General features: G+C 33.6%; 2 protein-coding genes across 2 annotated transcripts; one reads left to right on the forward strand and one right to left on the reverse strand.

Annotated features, from left to right (window-relative positions):
* Nucleotides 1-6,296: 6,296 nt before the first annotated feature.
* LOC111382043 (LOB domain-containing protein 21-like) lies at nucleotides 6,297-7,064 on the forward strand. The gene has a single exon (XM_023005903.1). The coding sequence runs from the start codon at nucleotides 6,461-6,463 to the stop codon at nucleotides 6,923-6,925; it is 465 nt and encodes a 154-aa protein (XP_022861671.1). The 5' UTR covers nucleotides 6,297-6,460; the 3' UTR covers nucleotides 6,926-7,064.
* Nucleotides 7,065-8,936: 1,872 nt separating this feature from the next.
* Nucleotides 8,937-9,908, reverse strand: LOC111382046 (pentatricopeptide repeat-containing protein At2g40240, mitochondrial-like). The gene has a single exon (XM_023005906.1). It carries the CDS (start codon nucleotides 9,906-9,908, stop codon nucleotides 8,937-8,939), a length of 972 nt encoding a protein of 323 aa, XP_022861674.1.
* Between the last annotated feature and the right edge of the window lie 4,856 nt (nucleotides 9,909-14,764).

Here is a 14,764-nt window from a genome sequence, read left to right on the forward strand (position 1 = left end):
AATAAGGCTTAATTGCAAAAAAAAAAAAAAAAAATCCTTACGTTTGACATTTTTTTGTTAAAAAGTCCCTACGCTTCAATTTTTTTGCATTTTCATTCATATTTCTACATTTCATGACGAAAAACATTATTTTCACCAATTTGAAACGTAAGAACGTTTTGGACGTTTTGTGCTATTAGGTCTTTTAATAATTATTTGGACTCACTCACATTTTTTAAAACATTTAGGAGTAAAATTGTAATTTATTTTTTTATTTTTTTTCTTTTTATTTAAATGAGAGAGTATTTTGGTCATTTTACATTAAAAATGTGAAAAGGATGTTCAACGCAAAGAAATGTGAAAGGTAAGAACGAAAATGCTAAAAAATAAAAGGTATGAAAGTTTTCCACAATAAACTTGAAAAGTAGAAACGTTTCGTGTCAATTACCCAATAAATTTTTTAATAAAGTGGAACTTTTGGCAACGCACGCAAGCTGTCCCGGTCAAGAATGATATAAACAAGTTGCAATTTTCTGAAATAATTAAGCCTCTGGTCTACCCTTATATACATGTTTTTTTTGGGTAAAATAAGTTTTAAAATATTGATTTTTTTGAAAAATATATGATTAAAAGGAAAGAAAAAAATTTAAGGTTACGTATAAAATATTTTAACGTATAAATGTATGTTTAAAAATGAGTTTGAAAAAAAAAAAAAGAGTTTTAATTTGATGACAGACAAACATGAATTAAATATTTAGAAATATTTTAATATTAGTAAGATTTTGGTGGAGTCATAGATGAGGCTGAGTCAACTGTTTGGAAGGCAAAGTTATTGTTTGACATAAATAATATATATTTGATTGAATTGAGATTGAATTATTGGTAACCAAAATATTGTATGACTCACTGGCCTATGGTATTTTTATTCATACAAGGGTGTTATATTGTCACCATAATTTTTTTTTTTAATTGTTATACTATTTTACCAAATGGATTAAAGGCCTTAAACAATTGATCGTTGTTGCACCTATGTCCCATTTTTTTTATTTTTCTTTTTGGGTAACATTTTTATCAACATTTTATCAATTCACACATTTTATTAAATTGGTTTTCTCCCAAATTAATGACCTCAGGATTTGAAAACTCATTAAATGTCTATGACTTTGAGGTGGTGGTAGTGTTTATGTATTGAGGCGTAGATGGTGGTGGATTGGAGGACTCTAACCTAAGTCACAGAGCTTCTTGTTCACCTGTCGACCCAGATGTTGGTCGTAAGGCCTATTTAGCTTACTAGTTTGGGTTGCGGTGGTGATGTGTTGTGGTACTGGTCTGCGGTGTGTGCGAATTTTTGATGAATCTCCTTGATCAAATTTATGTTAATTGCAATCAGTTGTAACTAAGTTTATCTTTATTGTAACCATCTGTAACTAGTTTTGTCTTAACTATGATCATATGTGACCAAATTAATAGTAACTTGATCACATACTATCACGATTAAGACTAACCCGATCACAATCACAATAAAAACAAGCTTCACAAACAATAACCTACACAGATATGATCCCAAACGGTCAAAATTAGTAAAGAAGAAATTGATTAGAGGTGGAATCCACATATATCCCACCTTCAACGCAACATAGAAGTCATCAAAGTCATCTAAATCAGAGGAAGAAAAAAATCATCAATGCCAAGCTGATGGTGTGAGAATCGAGATCAGACACTTATTGCTTCAAAAGAGATGGGAAAGCATTTTGTGGATTACATGTGATAATATGGCTGCTGTGAGGATTTTGGGGAAGATTAGTGGTGGAGGTTGAGAACGAAGCAATTTGGATAATGCAGCTATGGTGGTGGTGGACGGAGAATCGAAGAAATGGGGTGGTTGTGGTAATGACAGAGTTGGGAATGGGAGAGTAATGGATAGGTGGGGTGATGGATGCAAGGAAGTTGTTAAGAGGAGAGAAATAAGTATAATATATTTTTTATTATTCTTATTATAATTTAATACCTGGTTTGTGAAATTTTTTTTACAATTTGTTAAATATGAATTTGTATTATTATATTATTGTATTCATGTACTTTTCCCTTTAGAAAGGAGGCTACAAGAATCCCAATATGCCCATTAGCTTTTAAAAGCTCATTTTTTTTAAGAAAAAATGTCAGGCCTTTTAAATCTCGCAGCCCATTAGCAAAGGCTTCAGGCCCATTAACCAATGAGAGAGGTGTTTACACGATGAGTTTGCTAATGGACATGTCATTTCATCAATTAATTGGAATTTCACTCGGTTAGTTTCTAATATTAGAAAATGTGCAATCAACATTCAAGAAAGTGGAGAGTTGAGACACCACTAAAAGCTATATTGTATGGTGCAAACAACATTAGCTAAAAGAATATCAAACTCAAATTGAAAGTGCAAGTGCAAGTGCAATTGTAAGTGGGCACTCCTTCAATTTCACATCAAATGTGGGCCAACCCATATATCCCTCTCACTCTCAACTAACCCGGGTTAGATAAATTGAAAACCAGAACAAGACAACAATTAAGAAAACTGTGAATCATACAAAAAGTTATGGGTTCCAAGGATAATAATGGATAGTCATTTGTGAATCATAAAAAGCCTCGGTTTGGTGTAGTTAAAATCAAAATTTTAGTAGATTTTAAAAGAAGTTTTGAAATCTGCTTTTCAAAAGTTATAAATCCTATAAAATTATAATTAAAAATAATTATTTATTTGAACTTAGATTTTATCAAAATTTATGTCACACTAAACATGGGCAAAATGAGTAAATATATCTAAAAAATGACCAAGCTAAATTAAAATTTAAGTTTTAGCAAACATGATCCAAAGTTTTTTTAGGAATCACAACTTTTCCGAATATATATAAAATAATAACTAATGTAAGTGTATATAAGATTTTTCCATGGCTCCTAGAAAAAAAAAAACAAACAAACAAACAAACAAACCAAAAAATAATAATAATAATAAAATAATATATATATATATATATATAATTTTTTTTTTAAAGAAAATAGAAAGAAAGTGGGTTCTTGTCAAGTTCTTTATGCGCTGTTCGTTGTGTTATACATCAGAGCGTGCAAATTGATAGACAGAATGTCATGCTTTGCCTCTCCACAAGTGGGGAATAATTGAAATTCTTTTCCATTCAAGTGGTGTTATATGAATTTGTCAATACTCATTACATTTTAGGTAAATATCGGATTTCAATCTTAAAATTGTTAATCTAAAAAACCACAACTAATCCAACAAAACATGTTCTTTGTCTAGCTCAACAATAAAAATAATGCTCTTCATCATTTCCCTTACTCAATAGACAATACTGGAGAGAGTGCCTAAACCGATATAAAATTGTAAAATTGATGTTCACCAATAGATCCCTTATATACTAGTTTGCAGCCTCCAAATCTCATTTTGAACAACTTCATCCCACTTAATGTCAAAAATTACCATATTTGCCGAAATTTGATACAATTCATGAGTATAACTTACCATTAGAATTTTTTTAATAAATATTTTCGAGTTGATTTCAAAAACTTTTGAACTTTGTAACACTTATCATGTCTTACAATGTCTCTTACCATGCCTTTCATCTGATTTTCATCTTTGCATTTCGCCCTCAAAAACTCCACCTTACTTTAATACCACTTCTTTTTTCTTTTCTTTTCTATTTTTTTATGAAAAAGCTAATATTCGATTTTTACACGAAGTGTAAAAGAGCTATTCAATAAAGAAAAATCATGCAGTTTGGCACTTGGTGTATGTCCATAGTCAAAGACAAGAATAACTTCACAATGATTACCTCATTTTAATCCTTGTGTCTACCAATAAAATACATATTGAGTGACAATACTAAACGAGCATAAAGTACTTGGTTCGATCGAGTATGTATGCTAGGCGCATATATAAAGAGTTGCAAGTTTCGCCCAAGATTATAATATTATGTGACTTGCAATAAATATGAAGTGAGAAATTATTTGAGTTATTTACAGGTTAAATACTCTAAAATTCATTACCGTGTCAATTAAATGTACAATAGCTATTTCAACACTACATATTTTGAATATTTGAAGTATGATTTTTACTTAAAGTTTGTTTGGCACAGATCTTTTCAAATAAAATGATTTTTTTATTATTATTTTTTTTTAATGTGATTGAAAGGATGAAGAGAGTTATGAGTCCCATAATTTTGTATCTAAACTTTGGCAAAGTAATTTGATAGGTCCTTTAGTACTGAAATTTGTTGAGAGGATTAATTATTCATTTACAAATGAAATGACCCTTGAAAAGAAGCCATAGTATAATGTACCATCATTTATTAAGATTAGGGTTTTCCTAGTGGTCCAGGGCCAATGTGGCCTTGGACATGCGCCCTTAGAATTTACAAACCATATCACTCTAGCAAAACCCTTAAGATTTTCAACAAATGTGGTTACGTTAATATGTTGTGTTTCAAGAAATTAGTACGTGCTTAGTAACTAGAAGATTTGTTGTGGCATGTCTATTAACTAATTAATGTTTATCAATTTGAGATACAATACATGTATAAGTCTTAAAATTTGAAGTTACAATTAAAGTTCAATGGCTCAATTGCATAAAGTTCAATTATTCAAATTGAGAAAAACGAAAGATTGGCAGCCCAATTGAAATATTAATGAAAGTTCAATGATAATATATATAAATAGGTGGACGACATGTTTTTTCACAAACAATTATCAGTGAAGGAATCGTGTTTTTTGTTTATGTTTAGCTCATTTTTATAAATCATTTATATATACTTCAATATCTTTTCTATTCACACATTTTGATGAATACATAAGTATTATTACTTATTAGTAAGAACTCAAATCCAATGTCAAGGCACATGCCAAGAGTTTAAGCCTAACCCAATGGATTACATTTAAGACTCCGTAAGGTTCAAATTAAATGTTGAACTAAATGCTTATACGACATCCACATTGATTTTAATCTTTCAATGTCAAGATTTCCAAATGTTCTCTTTATTTTTCCTACTTGTTCATGAATCCAAGTCTCTCTAAAGATTTCTTCCCTTGAACCAATAGAAAATTTTGAAATACTTAGGTCCTTTCTATTATTCTCTGAACCCACACTTAATTGTGTTGTCTACTTAGTTGTTGAACTATCATTCCCCACCCAAGGTGACTATAATTGATGTGGCCATTCTTGAAGATGGTTTGGGGAAGGTCATTGTGCTTGGGATCCCATTCCTAATATAAAAATGAAATTTAAGCATTGAGATTAGAAATACTAATGTTAAAATGTTAATTGATTTACTAGAAATTATCGATTCTTAAATTTAAGGGATTGTAGTATCAAACACAGTGTTATTCTCTTTCAATTTTTGCTTGGGTTGCATTGTATGTTATGTGACCTATGAAAAATTGGATTGTCGAAAGTGGTTCATCTATATGTCCTTATTTGAGATTGTTTTATTTATGATGATATATCTTTATCCATTCATAGAAATATGAAGTGAACTTGAGAAATGGTACTACACGTAGCTATACCATGGGCTTGACTATATTAGCCGAATGTGACCAGCATATTACAGGTCCTCAACCGCCAATATCTCTGGTCCTCAACCATCACCTCATGACTATGTTAGTCGATTGTGACCAGCATATTGCAAGTCCTCAACTATCAATATTTCTAGTCCTCGACCACCATTTCTCTCACATCTAAAATTTGTCTGTATTTTGCCTTGAATGTCGATTGCATAAGGTCGTTGCACCTTCACTTTGAAACGATAGTTTATGCCTCTAAGTAAGCATTTAAGTGTGCACGTAACTTACAGATGGATAGTGAGAATTTGAACCCCAAAAATAGAGAAAACCAGATTTCTTCAAATAATTTTTAGAAAAAAAATAAATTCTTATTTCACTTTTTCTTACCAACTTCGCCCTGACCAGACAATTCTTATGATAAAATGAAATTAAAATTGAAGTGTAATTATTTGATTGCATAAAATTAAAGTATAATTACCTAATTAATGATAAAATGAAGTATAATTATCGTGAATAAAATTTGCCAGTAACAAAATAAAAAGAAACAACATAATAAATGAGTAAGTATTATAATTGATACTTTAATGATTAAATTTCATTTGATCAGGCAGAGCCGTGTCGACTCCTATCAATTTATTAACAATGATTTGCGTGACAGCTGTTTCTTTCTTTTCTTTTTTCTGCTTTCTTTTCGAAGGCTATTTAATACCAAAAAGAAAAGAGAAAATTAGAACGTGAGATGTAACTTGATTAGCACGTGAAGGTCTCGCATCTGTTCCCTGTACATTAATAACATGACCTACTAACAAGTGTCACGTTACTGTAAGAAAGCAGCATAAAATTTCATTAAATCCCCTCAAAAGAAGAATTTCTAATCAGAAGTTAGGCTATAAATATGAAGAAGAATTTCCCCTTAAAGTACACACGTAAACAGCAGTTATGAAGAGTCAAGAGCCTCGTTCGAGCTCTTCTTGTGCAGCCTGCAAGGCCTTGAAGCGAAGATGCACCCCAAATTGCCAGTTCGCCCCGTATTTTCGTTCAGACGAGCGAAAGAAGTTTGCCAAAGTACACAAGGTGTTCGGAGCCAGCAACGTTAGCAAGATTCTTAATGAGGTGGCGGAGGAGCAACGAGACGATACGGTGAATTCGCTTGTTTACGAGGCTGAGGTGAGGCTGAGAGACCCCATTTATGGTTGCATTGGAGCTATAGCTTCTCTGGAGAAGAAGATGGCTGAATTGGAGTATGATCTGATGCATGCTCGAGCTCGTCTTGCATTTTGTGTTAACCAGCATGGGAATATGGCCACTTGGATCCAAGATATTCCTGTGTCGAGTGGTATGGTGGAGACCTACAATCAGAATTCGTTTTCCTTTAATCAATTTAGTCATTTTCCATTTCCTTAATTATCTGACAAAATATTGATGGATGTCATCTGAGTCGAAGTGAAACTTTATGTAATTGTGCTCTGCAAGTGAATATGAATATCCCTCAGTAACTGTGGCTTATCTTTTTTCATGGTATTCAACAAAGTTTGTTCTTTCTTGGAGATGAGATCAGATTTTCGTTATTTTTCTCTTTCGTAACTTTGCTTCCATAGGGCTCGGGTGCAGGGATGGGAGGCTTGATCTTGAAGTCTTCAAAGCATTTCTAGTGCCTCAGGTTAGACAGCATCGAGCACTTACAGAGCATCATGTCTAGTGCAGCATTCCAGACCTGGATGCAATTTTCATTATATCTGTGTCATAAGTCCACTTTATCTAGCAATTTATTTGAGCGAGTGGATTCATCATGAAAAGGAGACCAAACGGAATCATATCCATGGTTTTTTCACAATCATCCTAGTATTGAACAGCTAATTTAATTCGGCGCACCGTAAAGTGTAATATTATATTTACAAGCTAATGGAATGCCTTTTGGATTAGGCACGCGAAAGTTGTGAGACAATCATATTGTTTGCAACTTTGCATTGATTACAAGTCAATCACTAGTTAAAGCAAAATTTCCAATGAGCAGATTCAAACAAGCAACAGGAAAAGTTGATGTGCAATAAATCATTGGATGCTTCTTGTTTAGTTCATGTGCTTGCTATCTTGCCTTTTGGAGGCCACACCAATAGAAAATCAGTGGTCGAAAAATCCAATGAAGGCACGCTTTCCACAAGGTTCATATCACATTATACGAATCACTGCAGTCTCGGCTCATTTTGTAGTAGATACTATGAACAGGTCGTGTTGGCGTAATCACAGTATGCATGAACCAAACCAAGAAACTAGCTCAGAAACAACCCTGTGAAAAATTAAAATAGGCACCATATTTGCACAGCTTCAACACAGTGAGATCCTGCATTGAACCATAGACCAGCAGCAGAACACTCTGGACTTTCCTTCACAAGTCCTCATAATAGCGAATGCCCTGGACAATTTTCCATTGGTCAACTTCAAGACATGACAACATCAAGGCATATCAATGAACGTCTAAACCAAAAGGACCCCGGCACTGATTTGAATTTTAGTTCCAAGATGAAACCAACAAGAGTAGTACTTAGCCATTGCAAGAATCTATTAATCTAGCCACAGATTGTAGTCAACCGATCATGGGCAAGAAAATCTTCAAAAATTTCCGAATGTTCAGAATAACTCCCATTCGACTGCATTTTTGGCCAATATTTACCAGTCCAGCCGCCTCCTTCCTGAGGCAATTTTACAAATGATTGCTAGACTTCAGTTGACTCTTAACATAAAAACAAGCATTGCACCCATCAAGTTTGGGTGAAGCTCCTTAAAGAAAAGGACACTCAACATACGAAAAACAAAATGCTTAAATACCATGAAATGAAGTCATAAGCTTTTCTATAATTATATAATGCATAAGCAACACATGACATCGTTAGCCACAGACTACCTCTTAAGAATGCATTCTGATACTCAATAACGGAGGAATCGATAACTTTTTTTTATCCTCTCAATAATGATCTCAGAGGTAAGTACCTCCATACAGACGGAAAATATTGTTAGATGATCCTCAATGACACAGGAGATGTCATCTTTGGGTCAGTGAAGATACTTTGCTGTAGCATTGAATGGATTCCTATTTCATTGACAAATTACTAGTGTATGCTCTCTGCATTTCAATTTAATTCCTAGTAATAAATAAAAGAAAATATTCCTCAGGCATCATCTGGTTGTGGTGAAACAAATTCTTATAAACAAAAATAGTAGAGACTCTCAACAAATTGAAACAATGCTTGGAGCTATTGAACATTGAAAATGGATTTAAGGAAACTTTTAGAGTTGAGACGGTTATGCTTATGGCATTAATCTGCTTCTGCCCCTAAAACTACAATACTCTGTGTTTTGAGAAGACACGTTGGAAATTATCTGCCATATTGTAAATTAAACTTTTTTTTCCCCTTCCTTATAAACAAAATTTATTCAATTCATAGAAATCCTTCGATTGATGATCCATTTTAAAACCCCTGTTCTCCATTTCCTTTACTACATCCTTAGCCTCCTCAATTTTATTCATTCTAATCAAATGTGTAGCCAAAATCCCAAAATTTTCAGCATCCAATCTTGGGTCCTTCCCAGCAAAGCTCCTCACAAACTCCAACGCCTGCGCATTACAGCCAGACCGCACCATCCCTTTTATAACGTGCCCATAGGTGCAATACAACGCCGGCAATTCATCATCCATCATCCGTCGCAGAACGGAGAGTGCGCCGTCCAATCTCCCAGCCTTACACGCGCCCAAAACCAGAGCATCGTAAGTCCTTGAATCGGCTGCCAAGCCTTCTTCTTCCATGCTCTCCAACACATTAGCGGCTGATTTCAAATCCCCAATGTAACAAAAAGCCGTTAGAATGTGGTTGAACGCCGTCACATCGGGCTGGATTCCGCACGCTCTCATCGCTTCCAACACGCGCCACGCCTTGGCCATCTCCTTCTTCCTTGACAAAGCGTTGAGTATGGGGTGAAACGTACTCGCGGTGGCACCGTAGTCATTCGTCGACATCATCTCCGTCACGCGTACTGCCTCAGGAATCCGATGCATCTTCGCTAGTTGAGCCACGAGGGAATCGTACGAGCTCTTTCTGGTGAAACCATTCAGCCCCGCGATATGCTTCGAGAGCTCGTCGAGTACGGAGAGATCAGTTGAGATGAACTTGAAGGTGTCGACGGTGTTGAAGAAGCCCTCTCTTACACGCTTGTTGAGGAGGTAACGCAAGGTGGCGAAGTCTCTTTCCCGGCCGGCGGCGTTGATGAGATCGTCATACTGTGTACAGGACGGAATTGGGGATAGTTCATGATTAGGGTTTTGGGTTGAAAATGAATTGAAAATTGATGCTACATTTCGGGTTAGGGTTTTGAAATTTCGAAGAGCTAGCATTGGACAATGGATTCGAATGGACTCTGAAAACGAGGGTTTATACAATCAACATTCAACGTCTGATTTGCAAGACGATGGGGGGAAAATGGACTGGGCTCATATTTTTTATGGATTCTATTGGGCTCAGTCCACAAGTATCCTTTAACCAGAAAAATAGGAAACCGTAATTTACAAAATAGAAAATTTTGTGAAAAAGTGGTTATTATTAGAAATGTTGTGCTAAGCTTAAATTGTGAGTGTTATAAAAGTGAAGAAAAAAGAAGAGAACATAGAGAAGTCAATAAATTGTGTGTTTTATTAAAAATTAAAGTTATGTATTTATAGAGTAGAATTAGGGATACAATAGTAATTATTTCTAGGGCTGTAGGAGTGTAATTGTCATTCACCTCTAAACTCTAATAATCTTTCCTTTTACAACACCCCCCTTGAATGACATATTGCAAAATATCCGTCTCGTTAAAACTTTGTTTGATAAAAATCTAATGGGAAAAAAATCAAACGAAGGCAAAAGAGTACAGTTATTTTGGAATACTAAAAATAAATGCTGCCTCATTAAAACCTTATTGGGAAAATCCAGTGGGACAAAACCTAAACTCAGGAAAAAGAGTATAGTTACTCCCCCTGATATTGATCACTGAAAATCTTTGAGTCTACACATTTCAATCTTATGAACTAAGTTCTTGAATGTAAATGTTAGTAGTGTTTTTGTGAATAAATCAGTCACATTGTCACTTAAGCGAATTTGTTTGATATCGATATCGTCATTCTTGTGAAACTCATGTGTATGAAAGAATTTTGGAGAAATATGTTTCGTCCTATCACCTTTGATCTAGCTCCCTCTGAGTTGTGCAATACAAGCTGTATTGTTTTCATACAAAATTGTTGGACGATCCTTTATTGAAATTAATTCGCATGATATTTGGATATGATGGGTCATGTTTCTCAACCATACACATTCTCGACCTGCTTCATGAATTACAATAATTTCAAAATGATTTGAAGATGTAGCTGTCAAGAATTACTTTACAGATTTCTATGATGTAGTCGTTCCTCCACGTGTAAACATATAACCTGTTTGTGATTTAGCTTTATGTAGGTCAGAAAGATAACATGCATTTGTATATTCCACTAAAGCAGATCCCGATTTTTGATAATAAAATAATCTCAAATCAATATTACCCTTTAGGTAACGAAAAATATGTTTAACAACGTTCCAATGTCTTTGAGTTAGTGTAGAGCTATATCTTGCAAGGAGATTTACAGAAAAAGTTATGTGGGGTTGAGTGCAATTTGTAAGATATGTTAATGCTCCAATTGTACTAAAATATGGTACTTTAGGACCAAGAACTTTTTCTCCATCTTCAAGTGGACGAAATAGATCTTTTTTCATATCAAATGATCGAACAATCATAGGTGATTCCAATAGATGTGCATTATCAATGTAAAAACGTTTTAAAACTTTTTCTGTATACATAGATTGGTGAACAAATAATCCATCTGCGAAATGTTCAATCTGCAATCCAAGACAAAATTTGGTTTTTCCCAAATCCTTCATCTCAAATTCATTTTTCAAATAATCAGCAGTTTTGTTGAGTTCTTCAATAGTTCCAATTAAATTTAAATCATCAACATAAACTGCCACAATTGCAAATCCACTATTTGTTTTCTTTATAAAAATATATGGGCAGACATCATCATTTTTATAACCCTCATTCAACAAATATTCGCTAAGTCGATTATACCACATGTGTCCGAATTGTTTTAATCTATATAATGATCTTTGCAATTTAATTGAGAACATAGTTCTCAAACATGTATCATTTGTTCCTGGTATCTTAAGTCCTTTGGGGACTTTCATATATATGTCACTATCAAGTGAACCATACAAATATGCAGTTACTACATCCATAAGGCGCATATCAAGTTTTTGTGATACGGTCAAACTAATTAAGAATCTTAAAGTGATGGTGTTCATTACGAGAGAATATGTTTCCTCATAATCAATTCTTGGTCTTTGTGAGAAACCTTGAGCTACTAGTCTGGCTTTGTACCTTGTGATTTCATTATTTTCATTTCTCTTTCGTACAAAGACTCATTTGTATCCAACAGGAATTACATTTTCAGGTATTCGAACTATAGGTCCAAACATTTTTCGTTTCTCCAAAGAATTTAATTCCGCCTGTATGGCTTCTTTCCATTTTGGCCAATCATTTATATTTTGACAGTCTTTAACCTACTGTGGTTCAGGATCCTCATTCTGTATAATATCAAGAGCCACATTAAAGGCGAAAATATTGTCTATAACAACATTATTTCGTTTCTATAATTTATGAGATAACATATAATTTATTGAAATCTCACTATTTTCGAACACTTGTGGTTTTTCAGGAACCGTATTTTCAATATCTGATTGATCAATCTTTTCTAATGTAATTTCTTTCAAAATTTTTGGTTGGTTTTTCTCATGTACTTTTCTTTTTCGAGGTACAGAATCTTTTGAAGCAACTGGTCGACCACGCGTCTAGCTTATTTGTGATTCATTTGCTACAGCAGATTATCCTACAGGGACATCAATTTTTACTGAAATATTTTCTGTTGGAACATATGATTTCGTCACTTTTCTTACGTCAACAAATAAATCAGGAAATTAATTTGCAACTCTTTACAGATGAATGATTTTTTTAACCTCTTGCTAATTTTATCTTGTTTTTCAGGATGTAGTTTTTCTTCTCCCAAAGTCAAGAAAGTCATTTCATCAAAATGACAATCTGCAAAACGTGTAGTAAATAAATCACCCATTAAAGGTTCAAGATACCTAATAATTGATGGCGAATCAAAACCCACATAAATTTCAAGTCTTCGTTGGGGACTCATTTTAATACATTGTGGGGTGAAATAGAAACTTGGAAAGCACAACCAAAGACCCGTAGGTGAGAAATATCAGGATCATAACCAAATGCCAGCTGCAAAGGTGAATATTGATAATAGGCAGTTGGTCTAATACGAACCAATGATGCAGCATGTAGTATGGCATGACTCCAAACAGAAGCTGGGAGTTTTGTTTTCATAAGTAATGGTCTAGCAATAAATTGTAGACGCTTAATAAACGACTCTGTCAAACCATTTTATGTATGGACATGCACAACTGAATGTTTAATTACAATTCCAATTGACATACAATAATTATCAAATGCTTGTGATCTAAATTCACCAGCATTGTCAAGGCGAATAGTTTTAATTGAGTAATTGGGAAATTGTGCTCGTAATTTTATAATTTGAGCAAATAGTCTAGCAAAGGCTACATTCCTAGTGGAAAGCAGGCAAACATATAACCATCTAGTGGAAAAATCAATTAATACCATAAAATAACGAAATAGTCCACATGATAAGTGTATTTTCCCACATATATCTCCATGAATTTTTTCCAAGAAAGTTGAAGATTCAATATTAACTTTTGTAGTTGAAGGTCTAATAACTAACTTGTCTTGAGAATAAGCTATACACGGATAATCATTAGGTAAAAGAATCTTCTGGTGTTTTAAAGGATGTTCATGTGAGTTGTTTATTATTCGACGCATCATTATAGCTCCTGGATGTCCAAGTCGATCATGTCAAAGTATAAAACTTTTTGGATCAACGAACTTCTGGTTCGTGATATTATTCGATTCAACAATTTTTATAAATGTATAATACATGCCAAATGGGAGTGTATGAAATTTTTCTTTTATCTGCTTCTGATCAGATACAAAAGAAGTTATACAAAGATATTTGATATTATTTTTTTGTGTCGTTTCAATATGATATCCATTGCAACGGATATCTTTAAAACTAAGCAAATTTCTTCTGAATTTGCTAGAATAAAGTGCATCGTTAATATATAATTTTATATTATTTGGTAAAATGATACAAGTTCTTCTGGAGCCTTGAACGATATTCGATGCACCTGATATTGTATTGACATTATTCTCTTTTAATGTTAAGTCCAAAAAATATTTTTTATCTTGAAAAATAGTATGTGTAGTTGCACTATCAATCAAGCAGGTGTCTTGACAATCCATCATGAATCTATCAATATAACAAAATAGAAATATTTTTAAAAAACTTGAATTTAAATTCAAAATGATAAGCATAAGTAATACTGTGAAATTAACGATGGATAATAAAGTTCAAAATTTTTGCGAAAAGTAAAAACATATTTCAAACTAAATTTCTAAATAAATGAAAATACTAGAAACATAAAAAATAAATAAATAAAATCTATATTTTCCATCACACCATCCTCAATCAAATGGTCAATATTCCCATTTGGATCAGCAAAGAAATCAACGACATCCAAATGAGTCACATCAATTGGACCATCATAGTAAGCAAAATTTGTCTCCACTTTTCTCTTTCCTTTAATTGATTTTCGATAGAGATCCACAAGGTGTTTTGCCGTACGACAGGTACGTGTCCAATGCCTTTTTATTCTACATCTAAAACAACTTTCTTCATGTACCTTTTTAGGTACGCTACTTTCATGTACTTTGTGCCTTTTGAAATTTTTGTCTTGTTGTTGATAACTTTGTTGATTATTTCGCCCATGATTTACTCCGTGTGCACTTCCGCCTCCACGTCCAAATCCATGTCCATGTTCATGTCCACGTCCACGTCCTTGTCCTTGTCTTAATATTGCATTTGCTTCAGGCAATGGTACAGAACCAGTTGGACGTAACCCATGATTTTTTATCAGCAGTTCATTATTCTGTTCAGCAACAAGCAGGCAAGATATAAGTTCTAAGTACTTCTTGAAACTAAGCTCGCGATATTGCTATTACAGGAGCACATTCGAGGCGTGAAAGGTGGAAAAAGTTTTC

Source organism: Olea europaea, unplaced genomic scaffold (genome assembly GCF_002742605.1).
Source record: "Olea europaea var. sylvestris unplaced genomic scaffold, O_europaea_v1 scaffold2421, whole genome shotgun sequence".
NCBI lineage: Eukaryota > Viridiplantae > Streptophyta > Magnoliopsida > Lamiales > Oleaceae > Olea > Olea europaea.

Coding starts and splice junctions, on each gene's coding strand:
- LOC111382043 (XM_023005903.1), top strand. CDS start 6,461: ATGAAGAGTCAAGAGCCTCGTTCGAGCTCTTCTTGTGCAGCCTGCAAG.
- LOC111382046 (XM_023005906.1), bottom strand. CDS start 9,908: ATGCTAGCTCTTCGAAATTTCAAAACCCTAACCCGAAATGTAGCATCA.